We start from the raw sequence: 24538 nt of genomic DNA, 5'->3' as shown, positions 1-24538 counted from the left end.
TCTCTCGCACCCACGGTTGCGATATACCGACTGATCCATCCTCTTAAAAAAACAACGAATTTTAATGCAACCACCCAATATTTCAAGCAGGTTGTGTCCTGATTTTTTTCTTCTTACACTAGTGAGGACTTATTTTTGATGAAAAAAAAGTCTTTTATACATTTCTTTATCATTAAAAAAATATAAGATTGTTCGAACGCAAGATTACAGAAAAAAATTACTTTTAATTTTTTTTCATATTGTTCCACCACTCCGAATAAATCGCAAAAATTCTTGAGTATCGAGGAGTATAAAAGACATTTATTGACAAAATTTGGTGAGTGACACTTTTGAAAAAAGCATTAAAAACAAAGATTTAAATTTTATTTCGTCCGCCAAAAATTGGCTTTTGGTTTGGGAATCCTTACAAAAGTGTTTTTTTACGTCTTTATTCCTAAGAATTGGGGAAAAAGTCTCCACCCATTAGTTTTGATTTTTACCATAAAAAAAATAATAAAATCAACAAATGAGAGTTTCTTGAAAATCTCGAAAAACATTTGAGAAAAACAGCTGAAAATTTGGCTGAATTATCTTTGATTGATACCAAAACGATTCCCCAAATGCGAGTCGAAAATGCCGCAAGGGCACCTTTCTCATACAAACCCGGCTATACCCTTTCGAGGATCATCAGTTGGTTGTACAGTACTACGCCAAAATTCCGCACGTCCTTGCTTTGCATATGATGTAATTTGAAATACCTCTGGTTCAAATGATCGTTTTCTACGTCCAGACAAAATCGCGAATGTTATTGGAAGTACTCGGCTCAGTTTCCAGAGTCGCCTCATCATTTTTTCTAATAGCATTCAATTCTTCTTCTGTTGGTATACTTTGATAAATTATACCAACAGTATTATGTAAGGTATTTTTACCCGAGGTTGTCTACACAAATCTGTCAAAATTATCCCACGCTACTCCAGATGATAAAACTAAAGTTGGTTGAATACCGGAAGGGCATGACAGATGATTGGAAGTGGAAGAGTATGCTGTAGACGTTTCTAATTCAAGTATGCTGCAATAACAAATGTAGCTTTACAATACTAATGCTTTTCATAGCAATGCCCAATGAAATATGGTTGAGTAGTTTTATATTACCCCGTGTAATGTTATAAATTGAGTCCTGTGCGAAGCAGAAAGATAATCTTTCAACTTGATTACTTACTTTTTTAGCAATACCGCACAAAGTAGTAGTCCAAAAATATATGTAACCATTTTGGAATATCACATTCTCCCTTATCCAATGCTTCGCTGTCTATAAAATCTGGTAAGACATTTTTCTTGACTTTCAGCACGTGCATTCGATATTTTATCGCAAAATCTTGAGCCTCTTGTTCGAATAATATCTTTTTAATTTCTTCATCCTGAACTGTCTTGATATCAATTTCACAGACAAACTTTTTTTCTTCTGACAAACTGTCGATCGACGAATTGTTATTCGATGAACTTTCTATAGACTCATTTATTTTATTAGCTACTTATTTTATTTTATTTTCCTGTTGCTCGAAATATTCGAACAATTTGGTGACATTTTTATCTCATGGCCCGTGGTGAACAAGAGTTTTTTTCCAGCGTAAATGCTCAAAAAGAAGAGATAATGCACTCGATTGTTTTTCAATTTATTCGTAAATCCGAAAAATTTGTGTATTCGAAAAAAAATCTTAAAAATAATACAAATAGCACCAATTACAAATCTATATTTTTTATATTCAAATAATAATTCAAATTTATATTGATTTATTTATTGATTATAATAATGCGTTCATCATTTTTTTCAATTCTATCTTAAAAAAGTCATTTTGATGTATCGAAATTTGAAGCCTCTATTCGTTGTCATAAATCGTTGCCAAGCATCATTATTAGTTTTTTTTTTGCCACGATATTGCTTGTCAATATAAATAAAAAATAAATACTGAGAAAGGTAAATTATCTATTTCTTCTCTTTTTGAGAATGAAGTAGGTTTCTGCTCGTTTTATCGACTTTATCGAGTCAATTTCATCGACGTTGACGAACGGTAAAGCGAAGCCTGAAATGGGTCGAACGATGCTCGAGTCGCCCTCCGCCATGACCATACCGTGTACACCAAAGCGCGTAAAAAGCAAACAAACCCAAAGTTTCACACACAATTAAAAATTCTCCAAATTGTCTGATACCGGTGTATTAAAAAATAAACACGATGCGCATTAGTACTTCTCCTAAACACTACGCATTAACTTATTTCTCGTCAATCGATAAACTTGACACTAAAATTTAAATATTATACGTATTTTGGACAAAATCAATTAGTTGGATGTATTCAACCAATGAAAATTCGTTCATTATTTTAACAGAAATTTATGGAATTAATGCAATCTGAATAAAACTGATTTTGATTTACTTTATACAGTAGATTTCAGTAGGATTGCAATGAAACAATGTGCAAAAAGACACCATGAGGTGGGGACCAACATTTACCGAAAAACGACGATTGTAGAAATTTGCTACATTTAATTTATTGGAGATAATCTTCGTTTTTATGCTACATCCTTAAATGTAACGAAATATACAGCATTACAATGTTCAACCATAAATGTGAGAATAACATCAATGATTTATTCATTTGCAGATAAAATGTTAAATCTCGAGAAGATCCTCGGTTATCTTGAAAGTTCGACTGTTCGAATAGTTATTTTGCTATTATTTATGATAGATGAAATATATCAAATTTAGTAATTTTTGTTCTTCGTTTGGTGTCATTTTTTTCATTATTATACGGAAAACTTCAAGTTCAAGTTTTTCGACTCTTTGTTCCTTCTTTTCTTGGCAATCTCTTTCTTTGTTAGTGACAATGAGAAATTATGAAGAATCAGCGATAAAGTCAGGTGACAAAGTTTATTTCTACCGATAAATTATGCGTTTTTATATTTATTCCGACTCCAGGAAATTCCGTGTGCTCGAGTTAATTGACGATACTTTTGTTCACTCACTCCGCAGCGTGTATTACATTTAAGCCACAGGTTAAATCTGCGTCGACCTTTTCCTTGCCGTCCGCTGGTTCAGCTGTTATTGTTATCGCATTGTCGTATTTCCCAGTCGATACTAATCTTACTGTGGTCACCTCGCAATCAATAATCTTCGAACTACGAGCTGAAAAAAAAGAATCTTAATTATCTCTCAATTTTTTATTTTCAACAGTCAAGTCATATCTTTTCACAGCCTAAAAATATTGCATCGAAAAAAAAAAATGCGCGTTATTAGTGACTGATAAAAAGAACTAAAAATCATCTCACTTGGTCTCGAATCAACGCCGCATATCGTATCCAAGATTTCCACTTCCGTTGTGTCCAGGCCACTAGTTCCGCCAATCTGTACTTGATCCTTAGAACCTCGTTTGTCACACTGCAAAATCATTTTCCATACTTTCAAATAGTACCAAAAGATTAGATATTACTTCTCAAATAATAAACGCACCTAACTTTTTTGACTATCAAAGGAGTGTATTTAATCAATCTATTTGGACAACTGCATGATAGACCATCATTTTTATTAAGTTGTTTGAGTTTCAAAATGTTGCAAATGACCTATCATTTCTGAAAAGTTGCTACGATTATCTGTTGCCAATACAAATCAATTGTTCTTATCATTGCAGTATTGTAATTACAAACTGTAATCAAGAGAAACTGATTGAGGAAATAATTATAACTCATTTTAAAAAATTACTTTTGAAAATACGAAATAAAGAAATAAAAAGAGACCAGAACAAGGAAAAAAACTGGAGGAAAATATCGAGTTAGAAACGTCCGATTTGTTATGTTTCGTTGCTCATCGTGTCTTTTCATTTCATTAATAATTAAGCAAATCGTAATTTTTACCTTCTTAACAAAGGTTGTTCAACAACATGGAATTTTTTGTAACGTTATACCTGATGGATGATTCCGGTTTCACTCTCAGGAAATGCAGTACCACGCAGCCTCTTGCTGCCAACATCGAGAGCATCGATGCGTACAACGGCCGGATAAATTGCTACGAAGGTGCAATTAACGCGTCTCCCGAAGTTCCTGAGCGTGAACGGCTCTGTGAGACTGCTAGCAACCACATTGCAAGCTGTAACAAAATACGACAACCGAGAATATACACTTCAGAGCTTGCTGCCGATGTTTTCTCTTTATAAACCCACGCAATTTGCTACCCCCTGATTTTCTACCATTCCCGTTCGTTTAGTATAACTAATCAAATCTCTGGCCCGCATAAAACTCGATATCAGTATATAAAAATTGAGTAAAAATAATTCGTCAAGTGGAAATACGCGAACTACGAAAAAAAAATCCCTATTGTTTGGTACAATTTTGTACAATTTCTTTATTTGCTATAGCTACGTAATTATTATTTATTATTAATCAACTCACGCTGAAGATTCTTCCGAAACTTGATTGATACGACAAAGCCTTTGCCCACGGTCGGTATTCTGTATTGTACTAAAGCAACGTTTTGCGAGCTCGTATATGTCTTGAGGTTTTTACGACCACAGAACTCGCTCGATCTCTTGTCGAGGGAGAGATGATGATCGGAACCCGAAGGAAAATATTGGCCATTCAATTCCCATCCGTCCACGACCTAATTTGTATCCATAAAAAAAAAAGGAAAACATAAACGAAAGATTTCAGCCTACGCAAATGTCCTTGTAACAAAACAGTAGCAAGAATCATACAGAAGGAACAAATTGAGTTTAAAAATGGGCATCAAATTTTCAAACGAATAAGCACGCATTCGTAGACGGTAATATCATTTGTGAAATCACAAACTATGTGAAAAAGCAAACATTTTTCCATCTCTTCTTTCAAGAAAAATACGATGATAGTAGGCTAAGTCAATAAAAGAAAAGTATAAACTTGATTCGGGAAAACGATTGACTTTATTTTACTGGCTGAAACAACGATAAGTAAACGGAAAACTTTATTATTCGCGATGAATCAGAGAGACTCCTGGTCATATTTAAGAAGAAAATAAATCAGAAAAACCTCTATACGTTGAATCGATTTGGAATAAAAGATACATTGGAAAACGCCGCGAGAAACGTAAGTATAAATATATCCGAAATTTTTATTCGTTCTAACGTTCTTGAATACAATTGATAAATTATGCCCTTGCTTGAAATTTTATACGACTCAATTTAATATAAGGAAATGGAGAGTGGTTTTTACGCCAATTAAATCGATGCCATTGCAAGGGACGTCCATGTGTGGAAACGAAAATTCAACCACTTCATCGGGTTCCGTAAAAACGTATATTCCACAAACGGTTTCCGTTCCATCCACTGCTTTATAAACGTATCGACCGGATTGTGATACCGTGAAAAAGCAATCTGCAAAAAAACGAAGATAAACATTTTCGTTAAAATTAAAATCTCACTTAATGTGAAGAGAAAATATACAAAAATTAGAAATGAATATTTACTTGAAAAAAAAACTCATGAAAATAATCAAAATTCTCTTTCAGATGATTCGTAAAAGTCATAGTACTGTCTTATTACTATATTAGTAGAAGTTGTAGTACTGAATTAAAATTACAATCGAAGCTTCTCGGCCTTATCTCGTGGTCGATTATCTTAACTCGAGAATTCTGTATTATCATCCAATTTAACTTTCCGTAATGGACATCTTCGGGTTTAGCATTAAAAACGAGAAGTCTGTAAAGTTTCATGGTAATCAGGTGATCGTTTGACTCCCCACAGACATATCCGGCGAACCAAAATATCGACCAGTCAAGATTCACTTTCCTTTCGAACTATTATTATTCAAGATTATTTATATGCTAAGTCGTTTCAATAACCACTTTTGATTTTTCATGCTGATGAATTTTCATGAATATGAGACATCGTAATGCTAATTTTATCCCTTCCCATTGGATATTTTATTTTGTTCATTTATTTGATAAAACTGCCACAGTGTCCAACTCAACAACAAAACCTTTCCAGTCGTAAACAAAGTGAAATATCTCGGTATACGACTCGTCAGAAAACTTACCTGGGCTAAACTCATAAAAACAAAAAGGAGAGAACTGGACCTAAAACTAAAAAAAATGCACTGGCTTATTGGGAGAAATTCCCAATTATCGCTATACAACAAACTAACCATCTACAAAGCCATACCGAAACCAATATGGACTTATGGGATTCAGTTATGGGGAACAGCCAGCAATTCGAACCTAGAAATAATACAAAGATTCCAATCAAAAACGCTTAGATTAATAGCGAATGCGCCATGATATATGTCAAGAACACCTTGATACACAGAGACTTCAAAATCAACACCGTCCATGAGGAGATAAAAAAATGGAGTAAGAACTACCAGGACCGATTGGGAAACCATCCGAACCAGCTGGCCGCCAAAATAGTCGAAGACAATTTCGAAGGAACGAGACTCCAACGATACAAACCGGGTTAATACAACCCTCAACTAGTGGAGAATCAATGGATCTCCACCTGTATTCCTTCCTACTGTGAAACATACAGAACTACTTATTGTTATTATTAATAACAGATCATAATTGGAAAATGACAGAAAAAAAAAATTATTTGATAATATTGATAAAAATTTTATCGTTTAACCATTCGAGAGTTAGTAAAATGTAACAATCCTCGGGGAATAAAAATTCTTTAAGTGAGAATATTTGTTGAAGGATGTCCAAAAGCTTTCAAGCTTCGATGGAAAAGCTTAGCGATTGATGGCTACATAATGCATTTCCGTTCTCCTGTTCGCCCCTACACCGGCACAGGTGAATAAATCTCTTTTTTCCGACGAGAGTTTGTAGAAACTGTTTGCGAGCACGTCCTCACGAACGTCCCACTTTATGATCGTGGCAAAGATTTTTCTCGCTCGATCTTTTGACACGTGCGAACGCACTTACCTTTGGTAAACATCTGATAAAGTGTCATTTTTGGTAGCCATATCATGATCATACTTTTGCCTATGTTTGCATATTCAATGATCATACCAAAGATATGACAGAGATTATAAATAATTGAAAAACGTGAATGTCAATTTTGGGAAGAATAATGGTAGAGATAAGGAAAATCAATTTCGGAAACTCGGCTTTCAGATCAACAAACGTTGCTTCTAAGAAAAAAAAAACAAAACGTGTGTTTTAATAACATTCAAATTCCCTTGTATAGAATTCTAAATAGAAAAATTCAAAGAATTCAACTCCAAACAATATTTTTCGTATTGCAATAACAACAAAGCTGATATAAGTTTGGAAGTGAGTATAGAGGTCAAAGTAACTACTTAAGATTCACCCAATCGAGCGTCAAAGTAAATAATAATTCTGACCTGTTATTGGCACCGCCGGGATTTCTTGACGAACGATTCCCTTGAATCCATAAAAATCGAGATCTGAATTTCTGTCGAGATCTCTGGCGATCTGGAAAGTACCAAACAATTTTTTTCCAATTACCATTCGAAATTTATAATAAAGAAAATCAAATGAGTAGGTCAATGCCATTATTTTTTACGAATGTCGCGTTACATTTGATGTCAGGCACGAATTAAATGATCACCAATCACAATTACATAAATAATTCAATTCGAATTATTTGTAGTAAAATCAATCATCAATTCATTTCCACCCCCTTGAATTGAATCAACCTTTGACATTGAAATATCCATAAAATGAGGACGAACCTTTATGCCACTGACAACCTAACAAATATAGCATATCCTATTTCGTTATCGACTAGGAGCGATTAATGCAAGTACTTGAGTTGAGAGATATGAGAACGTATAGGAAACATCCAGTATCAATTTGGCTAACGGGCAGCGTATAAGATAAAACGACCGAAGATCGCAGCAGCAGTATCGGCAGTAGTAAAAGTCGGTGATGCGTCAGACGAAACTACGTCGGGGTTCTATATGCATGAAAAAAAAACGAAGAAAAAATTCGTTGACAAGTTCGAAAAAAACACGTGTCCCTTGATTATCCATTTGTACCCACTGAATAAGAGTAACGATAAGATTACACAAATTCACCGATAAGATTAATCCACGGAAGAATTTTAACAGGATCATTTCAATTAAATTTTGATAAGATTATTTCGATGCGATTCCAAAATCAAACAACGATATATGAAAATATTTTTCATTATGAAATTTTCAAGATCCGCATTATCATCTTGACAGAATTTTAACGCAGGACAGAATTTTTATAACGGAAAATCAAACGGTGCAGTGCGATTTTGCATGAAAGAAAAAAAAACAAAAAATAAATCTGCTTCAGTTTCAAAGTTATTACTTCCAGAAGCAGGTTAACAAACCAACTTGTTCGATATATGAGCATTAAAGCACACGTCGCATTAATCCGATGAACAACTGGTCCTACAAATATTCTTATTTCTTAAGTTTTACGCAGTATATTGTTCCTTGTCTTCTATTTCATATATGGATACATATTTTATGCAATTCAAAAAATATTTTATTTGATCTTTACAAAAATTAATAATCACAATCATTTTTATTTTCCATGGTGAATAACTCTTGAAATGGTTTATCGTCTGCTTTTGCCTCGTTCATTATCGCGATCTACGAAATTGTGTACTAGGACACTTTCTTTCCAGTACTGGAGCAACTAAATGTCATCCTTTTTCAGTCTTAACTCAATTGAGTTCCTAACTTTTTAGCAAATAAAAGGGTAAAATAAGTTCGTGGAGGAAAACTTTTTGTCTGGCTTTTGATTGATTTTCTACGGACTTGGTACGTCTTCAAAAATGAAATATCAAAACTTTGTGAAAAAATTTTTGTCGATATTAAAGCAATCTTTATAGAGTCAATGTATGGGGGAATTAAATTTTGTTAACCGAAACTCGAGACACACTAAACAGTGAAGTGAATTTACTTTTAACCAACGAGTTGCGATAACCGAGTATTATTTCTATGTTGCGATCTTTCTCCCGAAAGAGAAATAGTGTCCAGCGCTACACACTGTAACTTCAAAGTTTATTATCAACCGCGTACGAGTGAATACATGAATGCAGTTGCAACGCGACTCCTAACTTTTCTTCTGGATAGAAAAGTCAAATGTACAAGGAAAAAAATACGGCAGGGCTTGTGATTGGCTATCTTTTTGAATAATGTCGAAAAAGTGGTACAATTATACGAGAACATTTTTTCAAACACTTCAAGACCGTATTTTCTTGTTTCAATGATTCGAAAACATTCGTCGTATCCATCATCTTTCAGATTCTCCATTTTATGCAACTCTTTCCACGCTCGCTTGTAACAAGGAAAAATGAGAAGAAGAAACTAAAGGATAATTCCGTGGCCAAATTGGAACGACGGGAAAAAATGACGACACAATACGATGAAAACAATAAAGTCGGAGTTGGAAGATTGGTTGAAATGTAGGGAATGGGGGTGTAGAGACAGTCGTAAAATAGTTGATGAGGTATAGACGAGTATAACGGAAAGATAACAGTTATTGTCTAACGGAAATTACGATACAATCGTTGAAGTTGCAGTCCGCTATATTTATAGTTGAAAAGATTGAAAAAATAGGCAATCTTTGTTCTCATGTGTGTGTGTGTATCGCGAACGTTCGTTCTCTCACTTCCAATCGACACACGCTCTTGATCCATAGAGGGGAGGGGTGGGAGGATTCAGTGCATTCATAAAGCTCTCCATTGACTCGGTTTTTACAGAAGCGTTAGTCCATCGAATATTCTCGTACCTTTTACAGCGATTAGAAAACAAAATTAATAAAAAAAACGATCCCATTTATCACGAGCTGGCAACATTTGCGGGTGTTTTTTTCTGTTTTTCTTCTTTTTATCAGCCGTCACAGTCGAATGCATCTACGAATACTTTTTCAATGAAGTACAAAGCTTCGAATGAAGAGAGTGATAGATCGATTGTCCTCGCTGACCTTCTCGGATGACAAAAGTATTCCATCAAATCTCGTTCGTCTTGCAATTCTTCTCATATACTGTTCAATATGTTGAACTCATGATACACTCTTTTTTACGATCCACTTGAGAGCAGTTGACAATTACTTAAACCCAGTATCATTACGCCGATAAATCGATCTATGATATTTCAGTCATGATTTAAAAATAAAAAATAGCGAGGATTGACGGGCCCTGGCAAATTCAATGAAAATAATTAATTGAATGGCGTTCAGAAAAATGAATAACAATCGAAAACAGCATTGCTCGTAAAATAATAATAATTCACATCGACGAATAATTATTAGTGTTTCAATTGCGCTATTCTTTTTTCTTGTTATGGAACAACGAAATCACATGAACCAATGAATTAAGGGGCCCACCGAGGGTGAAATTTCGAATTTTTTTTTTTTTTTGCATATTTCGATAGTCGATACCTTTAAAAATAACATAATAAATATTTGAAATGGTTTTTGAGTAACAGCCTTCTAAAGAGATCGCTTCGATTTTTGTTTAACTTCTTTTGTATATTTTTCTCTGTAGAATGACCCTCCAGTTTTTCGATTGTATGGAAAATGTCACTTTCTATGGCCAAAAATCATCCAATTTTCGAGCAGAATTCGACATTTTTTTCAAAACTTTGCCATTTTAGTAAATTTCAATTTTTGATCACAATCGTACGTCATTGTACGGGCAATACCTTCTAGTTTAATAGTCTTTTGGTATATAGTTTTTTATTCCAGCCACGAGGAAAGCCGCAATCACTGCAGCAGTGGAGGACTTTTGTGTGACCTTGGACATAGCGGATAACTCGCTCAAAAATAATTTTTTTCACGTGGAGTCTTCTTTGAAGAAATTACCAAAAATCAGCTTTTTTAGGCTGTCACACTCAGCGGGTCCCTTAATTGAAAAATTAGTCCTTGATGTTAAGAACTTTATTTCTATTAAGGAAATTGAATCATTTTTTTTTTACCCAAAAATGTATGACTTGTACGCGATGAAATGTTGATAAAAGGTGTAAATGTAAACATGCTTCAATATTTTGACTTTCTCAATATCCTTACAATTGAAAAAAATGAATAATGTCAGATTCGATTAAATTGATGCTCCGATAAGAAAAAACTTCAATGAGTCATTAATTAATTCATTAGTAATTCGGATAGCGAGTTCATAATGTATTTTCAAATTGAGATGATCGTGCAAGACAGTTCAAGATCTATACTCCTTTCGAAAGCGCCAACCTTATAAAATACACGTCCCATTCGCGTTCTTTTAATTTTGCACTCGTTATTTCATCCCTCTATCAATAGAATCGCGAAGAAAAGAATATTTCATATAAGCTCAACGGAATCGTGGATTTATATCGGCTTTCTTTTGGCAAAATCAAATTGCGCCTAATCAATATTTCCACAAAGTTTCACGTCTGACTTCACCCTTTCTGTTTTATTTTACGTTCTTCACAGTAACTATAAAAACCCATGCAATTCGTTCGAAACAGTGTTTAACTTATAGTTTTCTCACTAAGAACAATAATCACAATCGTAAATGTCAACTGGATTTCTTTTAACGCGTATTCGGCAAAATCTTTTCCGACTTTAGGTCTACGACCCTCGTCAATCCGGTCGTAAGCAGTTAAACGACAAGATCTCCGAGTGAAGGGCAGTCCTGTCGTGGCTGAACAATGCCGAAAGTACCGTGTGTCCATCATCCTGGATCGATGCATATAAATTTAAGACCGAGATCTAAAATAGTGTAGGTGCTGAAATTTCCTTGAAATGTGGGCATTTGAAAATATGTTATACAACGATACGCATGAAATTCCGAATTTCAGCGATTCATCAATCAGCCGAATTCTCCACAATGCATGTTTCGTTAAAAGAACTGTCAAATAATACTTCCAATTGAAGAATCCCCTAAATGAACGAACATTTTTTCCCCTCCGTATATTAGTTCTGAAAATGAATGCCAATCAAATGACTATAACACAAGTATTAATTCAGCTCTCGGGCGAAAGGGTCTTAAGAGGGCGAAGAACAATAAGCGCTTTGAAAGTGTGTAACACAGTGCGAAGGACCCAACGCATCTAACCACAATGTCGGGGGGCTTGATGGGCAAGAAGCTCGTAACTGAGTTACCTCCTGCCAGGATGTTACCGGTCTCACCGACACAGTGAGAACCTTCATATACTGTGTTCCGTTATGAGTGATCATCTCTGGAGGAAACCCATGTTTAACACCAAATTTCGAATTAATATAATGATCGAACGGCATTATTAAATTCAGCACCCCCCTTAAGTTTGTCATTGATCCTAATTATTTTTGATCCAGCGAATAATCATTGAAATTTAAAATCCTTTTTATCTACTTATATGAAGTTTATATCCATGATGGGTCACCCTTTAGATAGTGTGACCAGTACATCATATACGTAATGGTCGCGTCTCTGACAGACTCTGTGAACCGCTGAACAATGAATAACTGTATGTGGCAACTGTGTGGTGAAGTTGTTAAACGCGTACACGAACAAGCAACCGAAATACAGTGTATCATGGTAGCCAGCATTATATTGAGACAAGCATGCTACAGCCAATTGTTCCTAATTGATGAGGGGATGTAAAGAAGAGGGTGGAGAAAAAAGCTGATGATAGGTAAGCCTAAGAAGAAGCGGCGGAGAAAAGACTACTGCCTGAGTGTCCTGAATACACTTTGCAAATAATTGACACCATTTTCTCAATAATTTCTTATTTCTTTTACAATCAAGTACAGAATGTGTACACGTGGATCTATATTTTTATAGGAGAAGACGATATAAATATATGATCACCTCGTACATTTGTCACTCTCATTTTGGAATGAACTCGGGAAGAATTTTTTTCCATAAAGGAAATACGAATTTCATACCGAATTTCCGTATGATGATCAATTGATAAGGCTCAACGGAGAATGCTAACAAAATTTGTGGCACAATGAACGCCCCAGATACATATTTCAAGGTCGCCCTTTTCGGGTTACGCCCAAATACCGAATAAAAAATACTAGATAGATGAGCTTTAATGAAACAAATTCATGAAATAATTGGTGAAATTTTATCGATCGTCTCATCAAAAATAATTACGGATTTTCTCATAGGATGAAATATCATATTTTCGAAATACCCCGAGTTATTGGGCCTTCAGTACCACCTGGTTCGATTTAAATGTAGGCACTTCAGCTGTACAAATTTGAAACGATACGTCGACCACGAGCGAATTTCATGGATCGTTTAATTCCGACATTTTCAATTTTGACAAACTAACGAATGTTCGTACGCTTAAATACTTCGATCAACTGTTCAAACAAAAATGGAATCAATGAACCGTTTGCATATCAATCATTCTATACATTTCATCTTTTATATAGTTCCACATGAATGAACTACCAATAAAATGATCTCAAACTAATGTGTTCATTAATTTAATTGAATAAGACGAGCAAAGCCCGGCATAAAAAAAAGCAATAGGACAAGTGCGTGATACAAACGTTACTGGTATGCAAAAAATATATGACCGCAAATAAAATAACGAGTAATCAGTGTTAAAGAAATTTACAAAACTTCAATGTCATATCACAAAATCAACGCAAAAGCTTCGACTCTCTATCACTCATTCTTGGTTTACATCTCGTTTAACCATGAGCATTATACGAACTCGGAAACACTTTGTATCTGATTTTTAAAATCGTAGAGAAAATTGTATTTCTCGAAAAAACCTTCTGGCTGATAATTTAATTGAAAAACCATTTTTATTCGACTACATGAATTTTTTTTTTTCACCTGAATTTAATGGAATTTATGTATTTTTAGTCTATCAGAACTCGAGCCACGAGACTCAAACTCACATTCAATTACATTGACTCGAAAATGTTTCTTTTTTTCAGAACTACCTACACAAATAAAAATGTTTCAAATCCATTATCACTGTGGTGAATCCCTATTAATGGAATTAAACTCCCAGACGTTTGAAGTGTTAATACCGCGTCCGCAGACAGATCGAATAAAAATGTAAAACACGACTCTGCTCGAAAACTGCAGAATAAAACAGGGAAAATCCTAATGTTTCTCTTTGATCGCGACGACAACGCGTTTCAACAAAAGAACACGAATATAGATAAGTTCGGAAGGAAGAAAAAGCTTACCTGTTGCGGGAAGGGTACATCATTGCCGGGTATGACACTGGCCCGGACCGAAGAACTCGAGAATCCTCCAAAGATCGTGATTACAGCAAAAACTCCAAACATTTTTGTTCCTCGTTGTCGATTTATGATTATTCAGTGGCAAAACCAATGAGCAACGATTTATTTTCTCAATCCCCGATTTTTCTTTTTAACGCCAATTAAATTTCCCTCGATTTACCAGAGTTCAATGATGTTGGATTTTGATTATTTGGCTGTTTAAATATTTAACGTGATGGGATTATTAATTGAATCGATTGTTGAAAAATTCAATAGCCGATTCGGTTAATCGGTTGTCGAAGAGTACGAGTACGAGTCTGCGGCTTCGGGTTCCCACGGCGTTCCTCTTATAGTTGCGGCTCAAGTGGATTCCTCGCGGGGGCTTCACTTCGTAGTCGCGCGCGCTGCTTCTCTCCCTTGCTACTCATCCACACCGCGCATCCCCGAAAGCTTTTTCCATTATGCCTCGACGAACGTCACCCACTATTCGTAACCCTCTCGAACGTCTCACCTGATAAAAACGCACATCTTCTTTTCTCTGTCCTCGAACCTCCCGACAAATACACTTTTTTTTTTTACGGCCAATCCGTTTTTCACATTCCATTGTCAAACACTCCGAATTATTATTTATGCAGTCAAAATTATCCTAAAGAATGAAAATGAATATTCCCAACTTTTTTCTCCATTAATTATTTTGTTTTTCAAATTGCTTTGTGCTGCTACAGCCAGACAATTAAAGAGCGAAAACCGCCATTGTGGTAAAACAGGATCCAGGGAACGAGGGATAAATGTTTGGAATAATTATTCGCTTCGCACTATAAAAATTGCAAAAATTCGAACGTCTCTTGTTTTTATCGATACAACGCTTACTTTGACGCTCTCAGCGTATGAAAATGTAAGATCGCACGTTGATCTTTGAACGCTCGAACGTTAATTTTTATGATTTTTTTTTTCCATTGTTTCCGCGTAAAAATTCAATAAGATAGGTGAATCTTCGAATATTCCAACGATTAGAATTTATCGCGCGATGATCCATTAACTTCTGCGACTAATTCGATTTCTAAATGCCCTAAGACCGAGATGTTCGGAGAATTGAGTTAGTGTAACGGAGATTCGAATCCGGAACGAGGATGCGGGATGACACTGACACTGAGTGACTTCCGACGCGAGATTAATCAAGTGAATAGGACTTTGGGGCATTCGTGATAGGAAAAAAAATAAAAAAAGCCCGAAATTGATTTAAATTGCAAATATTCGGTATCGCCGTGTGCAGAGTTGTAACATAATCAATAACACTGAATTATGAATAAATAAATACTAGTTGGGTTATTTGCGAGTTGGAACTGCATGAGAACGACGAGAATTTGTCGTCGCATGCAGTTTTGTTACATTATTTTCTCCCAAGTTCTGTATTTCCTGTTCGATTGTACTCGAGAGTGAGGCATTGTACAAATTTGAAGAAGTTGCCGACGCCGGAAAATTGGGAAAGAAAACATCGAAGAAGAAGAAGAAGAAGAAGAAGTATTACGTGGACAGCGTACGTACGAGAGTTCAAACTCGGGGGTGAAATTTCGATGGAAAATTTCTGAAGGATCACTCGAGCTGTCCGGAACTCATTTCGGGTTATGCGGTGCGTGCCAAAAAAGCGGGAGGAAGTGGAACAGGGAGAAGCTCTTCTTGCGGAAAGTTTACTCCAAACGGACGATTGGCAAATAAAAATACGAAGAGTGTCAAGGGTAGTCGTACCAGAGGGCGGAAATCCTACGTGGTAGAAAGCCGAAAGAGTCAATACACCCTCGTGTGTACTAAACATATAAAATGGTGTGCGTACTGTGTACGGTGGTGACGAGTAAACTCCTAAAAAAGCTCCATGAATTGTGCTTCCATCACCGAATTTAGATCAAATGCGATTACACCAGTCGCAAGTGCAAGGTGGCCCGAACATTCGCGAGAGAATACTTTTTTCGTGAGCTCTCAATGAATTTAGTCTCAAATTGAACCACTTGATTCTGAAAGAAAATTTATCGCTGTCTCTCCGAATGAAACAAAGGACGGAATCTAGGGAAGAGAAAGGAACAAAATCGCACACAATGAATAGAGACGATTTGAATAGAACCGGGGGCTGGATTTTCGAGACAACCTTACTAACCGTTCATTCGTTGACAATCCTGTCGATGAATATTTATTGCTTGATAAATAACCTTCCAAGAAATCCCAAGAATACCAATTCCTGACTACATACCATCCGACTCTGGCAATTAATTTTCATTTGAAAGCTCTTGCGTTTGTGTGTCACGCCAAATCATTGCAGACAAGTTTTGCACATGTAACAATACGAAACGAAGCACAAAATCACGAACTTTTTTTATTGATCATGAAATTTATCTACACCCATCAATTGAAAAAAGTATAAGCTTTTGTTGTCAAATAATTTCCTGATATGCATCGTAAAATCTATCGGAAATGATCTCATCAACCACTAATCAACGCTCAGCATCTTTTTTTACCTGTACGCGTATTAGGGGGCTCAAAAAACTCGACTTTGTTTTTTTTGTTTTTTGATGAGACACAGAAAAACTAGTTCCTAGACACCTCTACAAAGTATTCATAAAAAACGAGCTCTTAAAACATTAAGGAGAAGATCCTCCGTATCACGGCTTTCCACTTTCATTTCAATCTTATATAAAAATGACCACATTTCATCTTCAATCGATTGTTAAGCCAATTCCCCGTACATATTTTTGTAGGAAATTGAACGCTCTACAAAAATAGCCTCTTACACTTTTTTCACTAACCTAACCATTTACAGAATATTCTGAGTTAAAGGTTGAAGAATTTATTTAAAAAATTTTATTTATTTTTAGTTTGGTTACTTACTGAAAAATAATTATTGTCAAATGAGTTCGACGTATTTCCGTAGGAAATTAAATGCTCTACAAAACGCTCTTCAAATTTTAATAAAGGATAAGTAATAACAATGAATATTTCGAACTACGAAACTTGACGTGAAACTTTGTAAAACTTTGATTGGAAAATATTTCCCAGCAACCATCGATTCAACGCCCAATACAACGAAGTGTTCGATATAAAAAAAAACTTGTGTCACGCAGTCCGATGGCCGGGCGATAATAACTAGGAATTTATTTTTTTCCCCCATCAATCAAATTGTTAATTTCCTCAACATGTTCAAGATCTAATTAACTTTTAATCAAACAACGCCTGTCTTTTATTCCGGTTTTTCCGCTCCGAGTTGGCGAAACGCCCTAAGCAGTTGTCTTCTAACTTTTTCTATCCCACGTGTATTCGAGAATTGAGCAAATCTTCGGTCCGCCACCGCTCTGATTGGAAACAAAAATGACTGCGACGCGAAGCCTTCAAGCTTATCTGTCAAAGTCAGAAAAATTGAGCCTTTTCATTGCACGTACCTCTATGAAATGTAATAATCCATTACCTCACCGCATCCGCTAAGGAAAACGTAATTTCGTTGGAAATTAATTTTCTCTTTGCAGCTTGCAAAATTGACTGGTTTTGTGCTCAATTTGAACCTTTATGTACTCGTAATTTTACCTTCATCTCGAAGACAAAACGATTGAAATTAACAGTTCTTTGTACAACAAATAATCAACCGAATCTGTACAGAAACAATAAATTCATACTTTTCGATGTTTAACGACGCGGAGAGTCGTGATTTTCAAACAACGTATCTATGTTTCTACGGAAAACAAAAATCAATACACAATCGTAAAAAAAAACAAATCATCATTCAAATCGTTCCTCGCGAAAGTTCGGACGAATTATTTTTCGTGAAAATAGTTCATTTATAATTTAATCAATATTGACTCGACACAACAGGCGCACAGAATTAACCATATTCTATTGTTCAATAAACTCCACTCACTGCTCCTTTCATTAACTATTCCAAGACTTAAAAAAAACTTCGTAACATCAATTTCAAGCCGAACAATCGCATGGCCAAAAAAAAACAACGTTTTGACTTTTTCAAAGTAATTTTTCCCGATACTATTGTTCCTATTTCGATCAAGTTTTCTCACTGACTGAGTTTTATCTCAGAAGAAGTAACGTTCGAGACTGCTCGTAGCCACGAATCCAACGTCATACTTAACCACCTCGTGTTCACCGAATCATATGTGCGTGACACACAAAAACACAGACAATATATTTTCGAATGAAATTATATATACATTGAGATAATTAGACTTTAGCGATGAAACGTACATAATAAACCACGGAGCTGACTCGTAGAGCATCTTGTGTGCCAACAGCGAATCTACAGTATCAAATGTAAACCTCCGTTGTTTACGTGTACAAGGAAATACACACGTAGTTACGATCGCACTTCGCTTTTTCTCGTAATATCGTTTTTTTTTTGCATCCTTACTCATTGTCAGTACTTCGAGGGAATTACATTGAATCGTGACAGTCGCAAATTGCTCGCAACTCATTATTTTCCTCAAACATGTCAAGTTCAACGACATTAATAGATAGGGAATAAAAATCGCTCGAGTGTGTTTATATAGATGTTGTTGCCAAAATGCATTCGGATCTGTGCTAGTAATATGAAGAAAAAAAACGCCCGATTATTACTACAATTGTGTACTCGATAATTTGTTATATTTAGAATTTGATGCTACAATGACAGGAAATAATGTGAATTCGATTGGAAAATGTCTCGAATTCGAAAACCTCGAACTGTGTTCCATTGGCTTTGGATGCAATTCGAGGTTGTCCTACTTTTTTTTTCCTTGCTCCAGTGGAATTTTTATCTCGCTCATAGACTATCCGAAACGAAAATAAAAGGATGCTTAATGACCTTGTTTACGCGGAGACCGAACGAGTTAATTGACGTTGCGCGAGACAATCCTTCAACCAGGTTCGTTTTTTCATCATTTTACAACGAACAGCCTTCGCATGACAAATTGAGAACCGAGGTGACAAATCTGAACCAGATTTTTTGTCGAACAACTTCTTTTGCACACCAAATTCAAATTCGTAGGTTGTTCGTATGTAATTTCATTATTATTCATTTCGAAAATATTGAACTTTGCCATTATTAAATAATTCATTTCATCAATCCAATTATATCAAAAATTTCCTTTGATTTTTGATATAATGTCTTATTTGAAATATTTTTAATTAATTTGAGAAACGAGCTATTTCGAGCTAATACATTTATTCGTACTCAAATCACGATAATGTTTACTCAAGATTGCGCAGTTGGAGATAACACGATGCAGTTCACCACTCCTTGACGTTGATGCGGCGAATTCCAATCGTACAATTACGCGTTCAAAGGAGTTTCGTGTACTCGAAAACAAACTATGTCCAAATAACAATCTGATTCCTAACAGAGAAATGTCAAACAGTCACATTTCATCGTGACATTGTTCGTGGAAAAGTACTCGAATCGAATAAATTTCCAGCCAAGTTCGTCAAAGCTTATTCGGATCCACATTACGATCACGAAGTTATTCAAAGAAGTCATTTTATAATTCGCCATAATACTTTCAGCTAACAGGAAAAAATCGAGATAAGAATCAAGGAAAAAAGTTGTGTGCACATAAATTTCAACACCCTTTTTATTGGCTTTTGATAAGAAATATTTTTCAATCAAGAAAAACCTTCGGATAACACGAAGAAAACACAAAATTTTCGGATAACCCTAAGTGAAACATTAATTTAACGTTTTTTTGACAAAAAAAGACACGAAAAAGAGAAAGAGAAAATGATTTGTAGATTTTCAAGTTTCATTTTGGCTGTGGAGTTAAATAGAAATACGCCAGCCTAAATATGGATAAAAATAGAGGCAAGAACAGAAGGGGTAACAGTGCAAATGTGAAGAAGAGCAGCGAAATTCCTAGTAGTACAAATTATGAAGATGGAAGAAGATCGATGGCCGAAAAATGCTTAAAAGAAGCGCGGTATAAGAGGAATCCTACATGAAAACTCGTCAATGGAAGAAGAAGGAGAAGGGCAAATATGGCAAAGGATAAGAGAAGGTGATACAGCAAAGATGGAAAATATAACATAGAAAGGGTAATGCAAGTGAAGACGGAACAAGAAGTGCAATTGAACTGGACAAGGATGGAGGAATCGAGATATTAAAACCAATATAAAAACAAGAAAAAGGAGATAGGAATAAAAGATTATTTGGGAGATGAGGGACACACGAATGGAAATAAAAGAAACATGGACGAGGATGAAGTGTGGAAATATAGGAAGGGAAAGAGATCCAAAGGATACAATGCTCATACGTTTTTGACATTTGATTTGTCAGAGAATAGTCAATCAAACTTAAAATTTGAGCTATAATAGCCTCGAATAATTATTCGAATTCTATCGAGAATTCAAAAAACGTTGATTATTTTCAGCCCGAAGAAAAAAAAAATTAGGATTTTTTAAGAATTTTTCAATTTCATTACATAGGTATACCCTCGACGTTGTAAAAAAATGGTGGATTGACGAAAATTCAGTCGTGGTCGTGTGAATCAATGCGAGTATTTTTATAAATTACTGATTAATTTATTATCCGAGCTATATAATCGAATATTATAAATACATAAATATAAATATAAATAAATGTATGGATAGCCACACCTGAGAGCAAGCGTCAAAGGAACGTAGAACCGCGTTTCACGCTCCCAAGTGCATAATTCAGTAGTCTCTCGATCCCTCGATAATTTTTTTCCTCCCTCCGTGCGTGTGAGTGAGAAACCACGAAAAAGAATAGCTTGATGTAACGCGAAACTTTGATCATGCGAATAATAAAACTGTTCAGACTTTTGTTTCTAGGGCTCGAATATTAATCAAGCGAGCTCGAGTTTTTTAATCTTCGAATCAAGGATGGGAATGGCTCGGGTAAATCTGATAGGGGAGTTCAAAGTGTCCGAGCGGTGATCCTTGGTGGCTGCTGCTTCTCTCGTGCCAACCTTCCGGTGAATGGTAAAGTCCATAATTGACACCGTTGGTCGCGATTTTCTTGAGACCCTGAATACTCGATAGCATCAGTGCTAATTTTGCGAGGATCAGAGCTTTGCCACCTAACACTGCGAGGAACTGAAAGCCCATGGGAATGAGAACCGAGCCCATTATCAGCAGACCCATCATCAACATTGGCATCATGTGATGACGTCTTCTGTGTCGGCGTCTACGTCCTGAGCAAAAAAAATTTTAATGAAAAGGTGATTCATTTGTCAGGCACAAAAGTTAATTACCCCAAAAAGTACATATATTTTGGGATAATTTTGAATTTTGATCGATCAATCAAGGACTTTTCTGATGAATTAATTTATCTTTTTTCTTGATATTACCTTGAACAACATTACTATCAGCATTGTCCACAGAATTTGTTCTGTTGAAAGCTAAGTAGGACAGTTGATCAACATCAATCTTTAATACGTGAGTCCGAAATATTCTAGCCAAACGCCCAAGAACTATAGATCCCCAGCTCTGTCCACCTTCTCGTCCTCCCGCCGAGTCCTGCCTGGATAAACGAGAATATTCACATACTATGTATTTTTCACTCCTCTGGAATGAATAATTAAATAGAATTGCAATCGAACGATAAACGTCGGAATAAAGGATGCCGAATGGTTAGTGGGTCAGACAAACGACGCGGAACATTCTTCGATCGATAATTAGACGATGTGTCAATCTAGTAACGGTTCCGGCAAAGTTTTTTTCAATTATATCGGCACTCGTCCGCTCAATTATCAGCACGACGATGTTGCGTGTCTCGGATGTTGATGGACGAATGATCCAGAAATAGTGTTCTCTTATCATTCTAGTTACACACGCGTATACAGATTTTTGCGTCGTCATTTTTTTACTTGGGTTCCCGGCAAAGTCACTCAATCGCGCAGCTATATAAAAAATTCAATTTTTTTTCAACGCGTGTTCGCCTCTTTGATTCATTATCAAAATTCACAACTCTACAACATTTCGTTTGATATGTTTAATGAATAAATAACAACAATAAAACAAGATGGTCAAGGTGCACGATGCTCACAGCTTACTCTATGAGGTGCTATATTTTTCATTTTGGCTTCCTCATAGAGGAAGCTTCGAGCATCGTACATCTTGACCATCTTGAGGAAGCAATTCGCAAATTTTAATTTGCAGCATTTTTTTGTAGACAAGGAAATAATGTATTTTCTCTACCTTCTTTTACGAACTTTAATTTATCTCTTTGTTTAAATTCATAAAAAAAAAAACTAATGACGAAATAAAAGAAAATTCCGACAAGTTTGCTGGAAAGTATAGAGGAAGTACAGACTTATACACAATATCTTATAAAATTTCCAAAAATTTAAGCGGTTGAACGATTTTTTCAAAAACTCATATTTTCGTAAAATTCAAAATGTCATAAAATTTGAACCGCTCAACCGATATTCCCCAAATTCAATACCAACCTTCATATTATGATAGTCTATTTATAAAAAAAAAAAATTATTAATAAATCTCTAAATTTTCGAAAGTTAGAGCGTCGACACCCTTTTTATGAAAATTTCAAAACGTCGTCAAATTCGTAATTTTTTACAAATTCTGATAAAATTATCAGAGAGTGAAGAGCTTGTATAGATTAACATCTGTGCACAACGGTAGCCCTGTATCTCAAACCGTTTCCGAGTTATAAGCGTTTGAATTTTGCAGTGCCATAACATACACACACACACACACACATCGGACATTTTTTCTAGATATGATTTTTCGATGTTTTGGAACATTTTGAGCACATTGACATTGAAAACTGGAAAAAAAAATGTTTCATCGTCACAAAGCTTCCTCGATGAGGAAGCAATAAAGAGGAAATTTTCAAATAACTCGATTCTTATAAATATTTCGAAATAAACTTCAAAGTATATTCGATGGTAAGAAAATGAAACTTACTTTTCACTCTGTTGAGAATCGATCGATTGGTTCGAATTTTTTTTAAACCGGACAAGATCGATTCCTTCGATAACAGGAATAATATCATCCGCGAGTAAAGCATCCATAGCAATGAGAGCTCGTCGTTGCATACAATTACGTAAAATGTCGACGAAATCTTTGCCCTCGGCAGACTCTTTCGAAGATTTCGGAGAACAATTTTTCAACAAATCACCAAAAGATCGTGGCCTCGCGTCATCTTTTCCATTCGAACCACTTGTCGCTGCCAGCATTAGCAACGCCAAGGACAGAGCGTGTCGATTCATCTGATAAAACAATTTACAAAGTTTTCATTACTTATTTCACGCCCATCAAACTATCCTTCCCAACTTCATCGTTCATTTTTTAAATACAATTTTCTTTCTTAAACACAAAATGCAGGATTTACAAACGTTTATATTCATCCTTCACAACGAAAGAAAATACACATTTTTTCGTACCGCACTTTATTTCATTTCAACTGATTGAATTTTTCGACGTTTCATGATTTTCGTATTGTAAAGTTCTTTACAAACGCCAGGTTCTACTTTGATTGATCTTATATTCGAACACGCGTTTATGTTTAAAATAATAAAACTTACCCCGTTTTCAAAAAAAAACCACAAAGTCACGGATGAATTATAGAAAAGGTGAACAAGTCATGTATCCGGATCGACGTTTGGTTCACAAATGCACTAGTAATATCGGTAGACTTGACTATTTATGCGATTCGATAAAATAGGCTAAGGTGCCATGCGTGCAAGCGTGGACGTGAGATTCATCGAAGGGGATCATCGGGGTAGCGGTCAAAAGGCGTTTTATCGTACTTTATGCTCGCCGGACCTTAACATATAATTTTTCAGTGAGTCACAAATTCACTCCCTCGATTCACCTTAAAATTATGATTTGTTCGCTTTTTTCCTTCCGTGCACGCCATGCACGATTCAGTATTACCTTTTTTCTTTCACGATTCGCGAATGACTTTATGATATGAAGCGATTTGTCTTCGCGAAGAATCACTCGCCATGACATTCGTTATGATCGACCCTCGTGAAAATCGTGTCATTCGTTCCTCATAAATTTTACATTACAGGTCAAGCGTTAATCGTCCATCAAACGTACAATTGTTCCCAAAAGTTCACTTTCTCCTAAATTCCTTTCAACGAACACGTTTTTTTTTCTACTAGCATCGAATTAAAGTCTGAAACTAGCACAAGTTTCATATTTCTGCCGACACACAGAAATTTTCCATTTGCAAAACAATTTCGATACGTTTATCGTCAAGTGATCACGGTCGGATTCAATAAAAAATTAATAAAAACTATCGTAGAAAAGTAAGATATTCCTAGCCTCTGTTTTTTTTCCTCAAAATTCTTTATTTCCTTCCGTACAAAATCGCATTAAGCAGCAAGCGCAATTAACAAAAATGTATAAAAAAAACTATAAAATAATAAATCTGAG

At 35.4% G+C, this 24538-nt stretch overlaps 2 protein-coding genes across 4 annotated transcripts; both read right to left on the bottom strand.

The window, feature by feature from the left end:
• Positions 1 to 2506: 2506 nt before the first annotated feature.
• Positions 2507 to 18228, bottom strand: LOC122411082 (corticotropin-releasing factor-binding protein). 3 transcript variants are annotated; one of them, XM_043419609.1, is made up of 8 exons: positions 17578 to 18228; positions 14117 to 14663; positions 7342 to 7432; positions 5215 to 5375; positions 4420 to 4627; positions 3936 to 4117; positions 3304 to 3412; positions 2507 to 3160 (listed from the first exon to the last, which is right to left on the bottom strand). In XM_043419609.1, exons 2-8 carry the CDS (start codon positions 14216 to 14218, stop codon positions 2997 to 2999), a joined length of 1017 nt encoding a protein of 338 aa, XP_043275544.1. In that variant the 5' UTR covers positions 14219 to 14663; positions 17578 to 18228; the 3' UTR covers positions 2507 to 2996. The 3 variants fall into 3 exon arrangements, with proteins under 3 accessions (XP_043275544.1, XP_043275546.1, XP_043275545.1); XM_043419611.1 differs by having other exon boundaries at positions 17809 to 18228; XM_043419610.1 differs by having other exon boundaries at positions 18051 to 18228.
• Positions 18229 to 20670: 2442 nt separating this feature from the next.
• Positions 20671 to 24328, bottom strand: LOC122410754 (uncharacterized). The gene is made up of 4 exons (XM_043419153.1): positions 23680 to 24328; positions 23060 to 23364; positions 21481 to 21653; positions 20671 to 21324 (listed from the first exon to the last, which is right to left on the bottom strand). The coding sequence occupies exons 2-4, from the start codon at positions 23362 to 23364 to the stop codon at positions 21008 to 21010; spliced, it is 795 nt and encodes a 264-aa protein (XP_043275088.1). The 5' UTR covers positions 23680 to 24328; the 3' UTR covers positions 20671 to 21007.
• Positions 24329 to 24538: the final 210 nt, after the last annotated feature.

This window comes from Venturia canescens, chromosome 5, assembly GCF_019457755.1.
Source record: "Venturia canescens isolate UGA chromosome 5, ASM1945775v1, whole genome shotgun sequence".
Lineage (NCBI taxonomy): Eukaryota > Metazoa > Arthropoda > Insecta > Hymenoptera > Ichneumonidae > Venturia > Venturia canescens.
The sequence above is the reverse complement of the archived record's forward strand: the minus strand, read 5'-3'. Positions and strand labels throughout refer to the sequence as shown.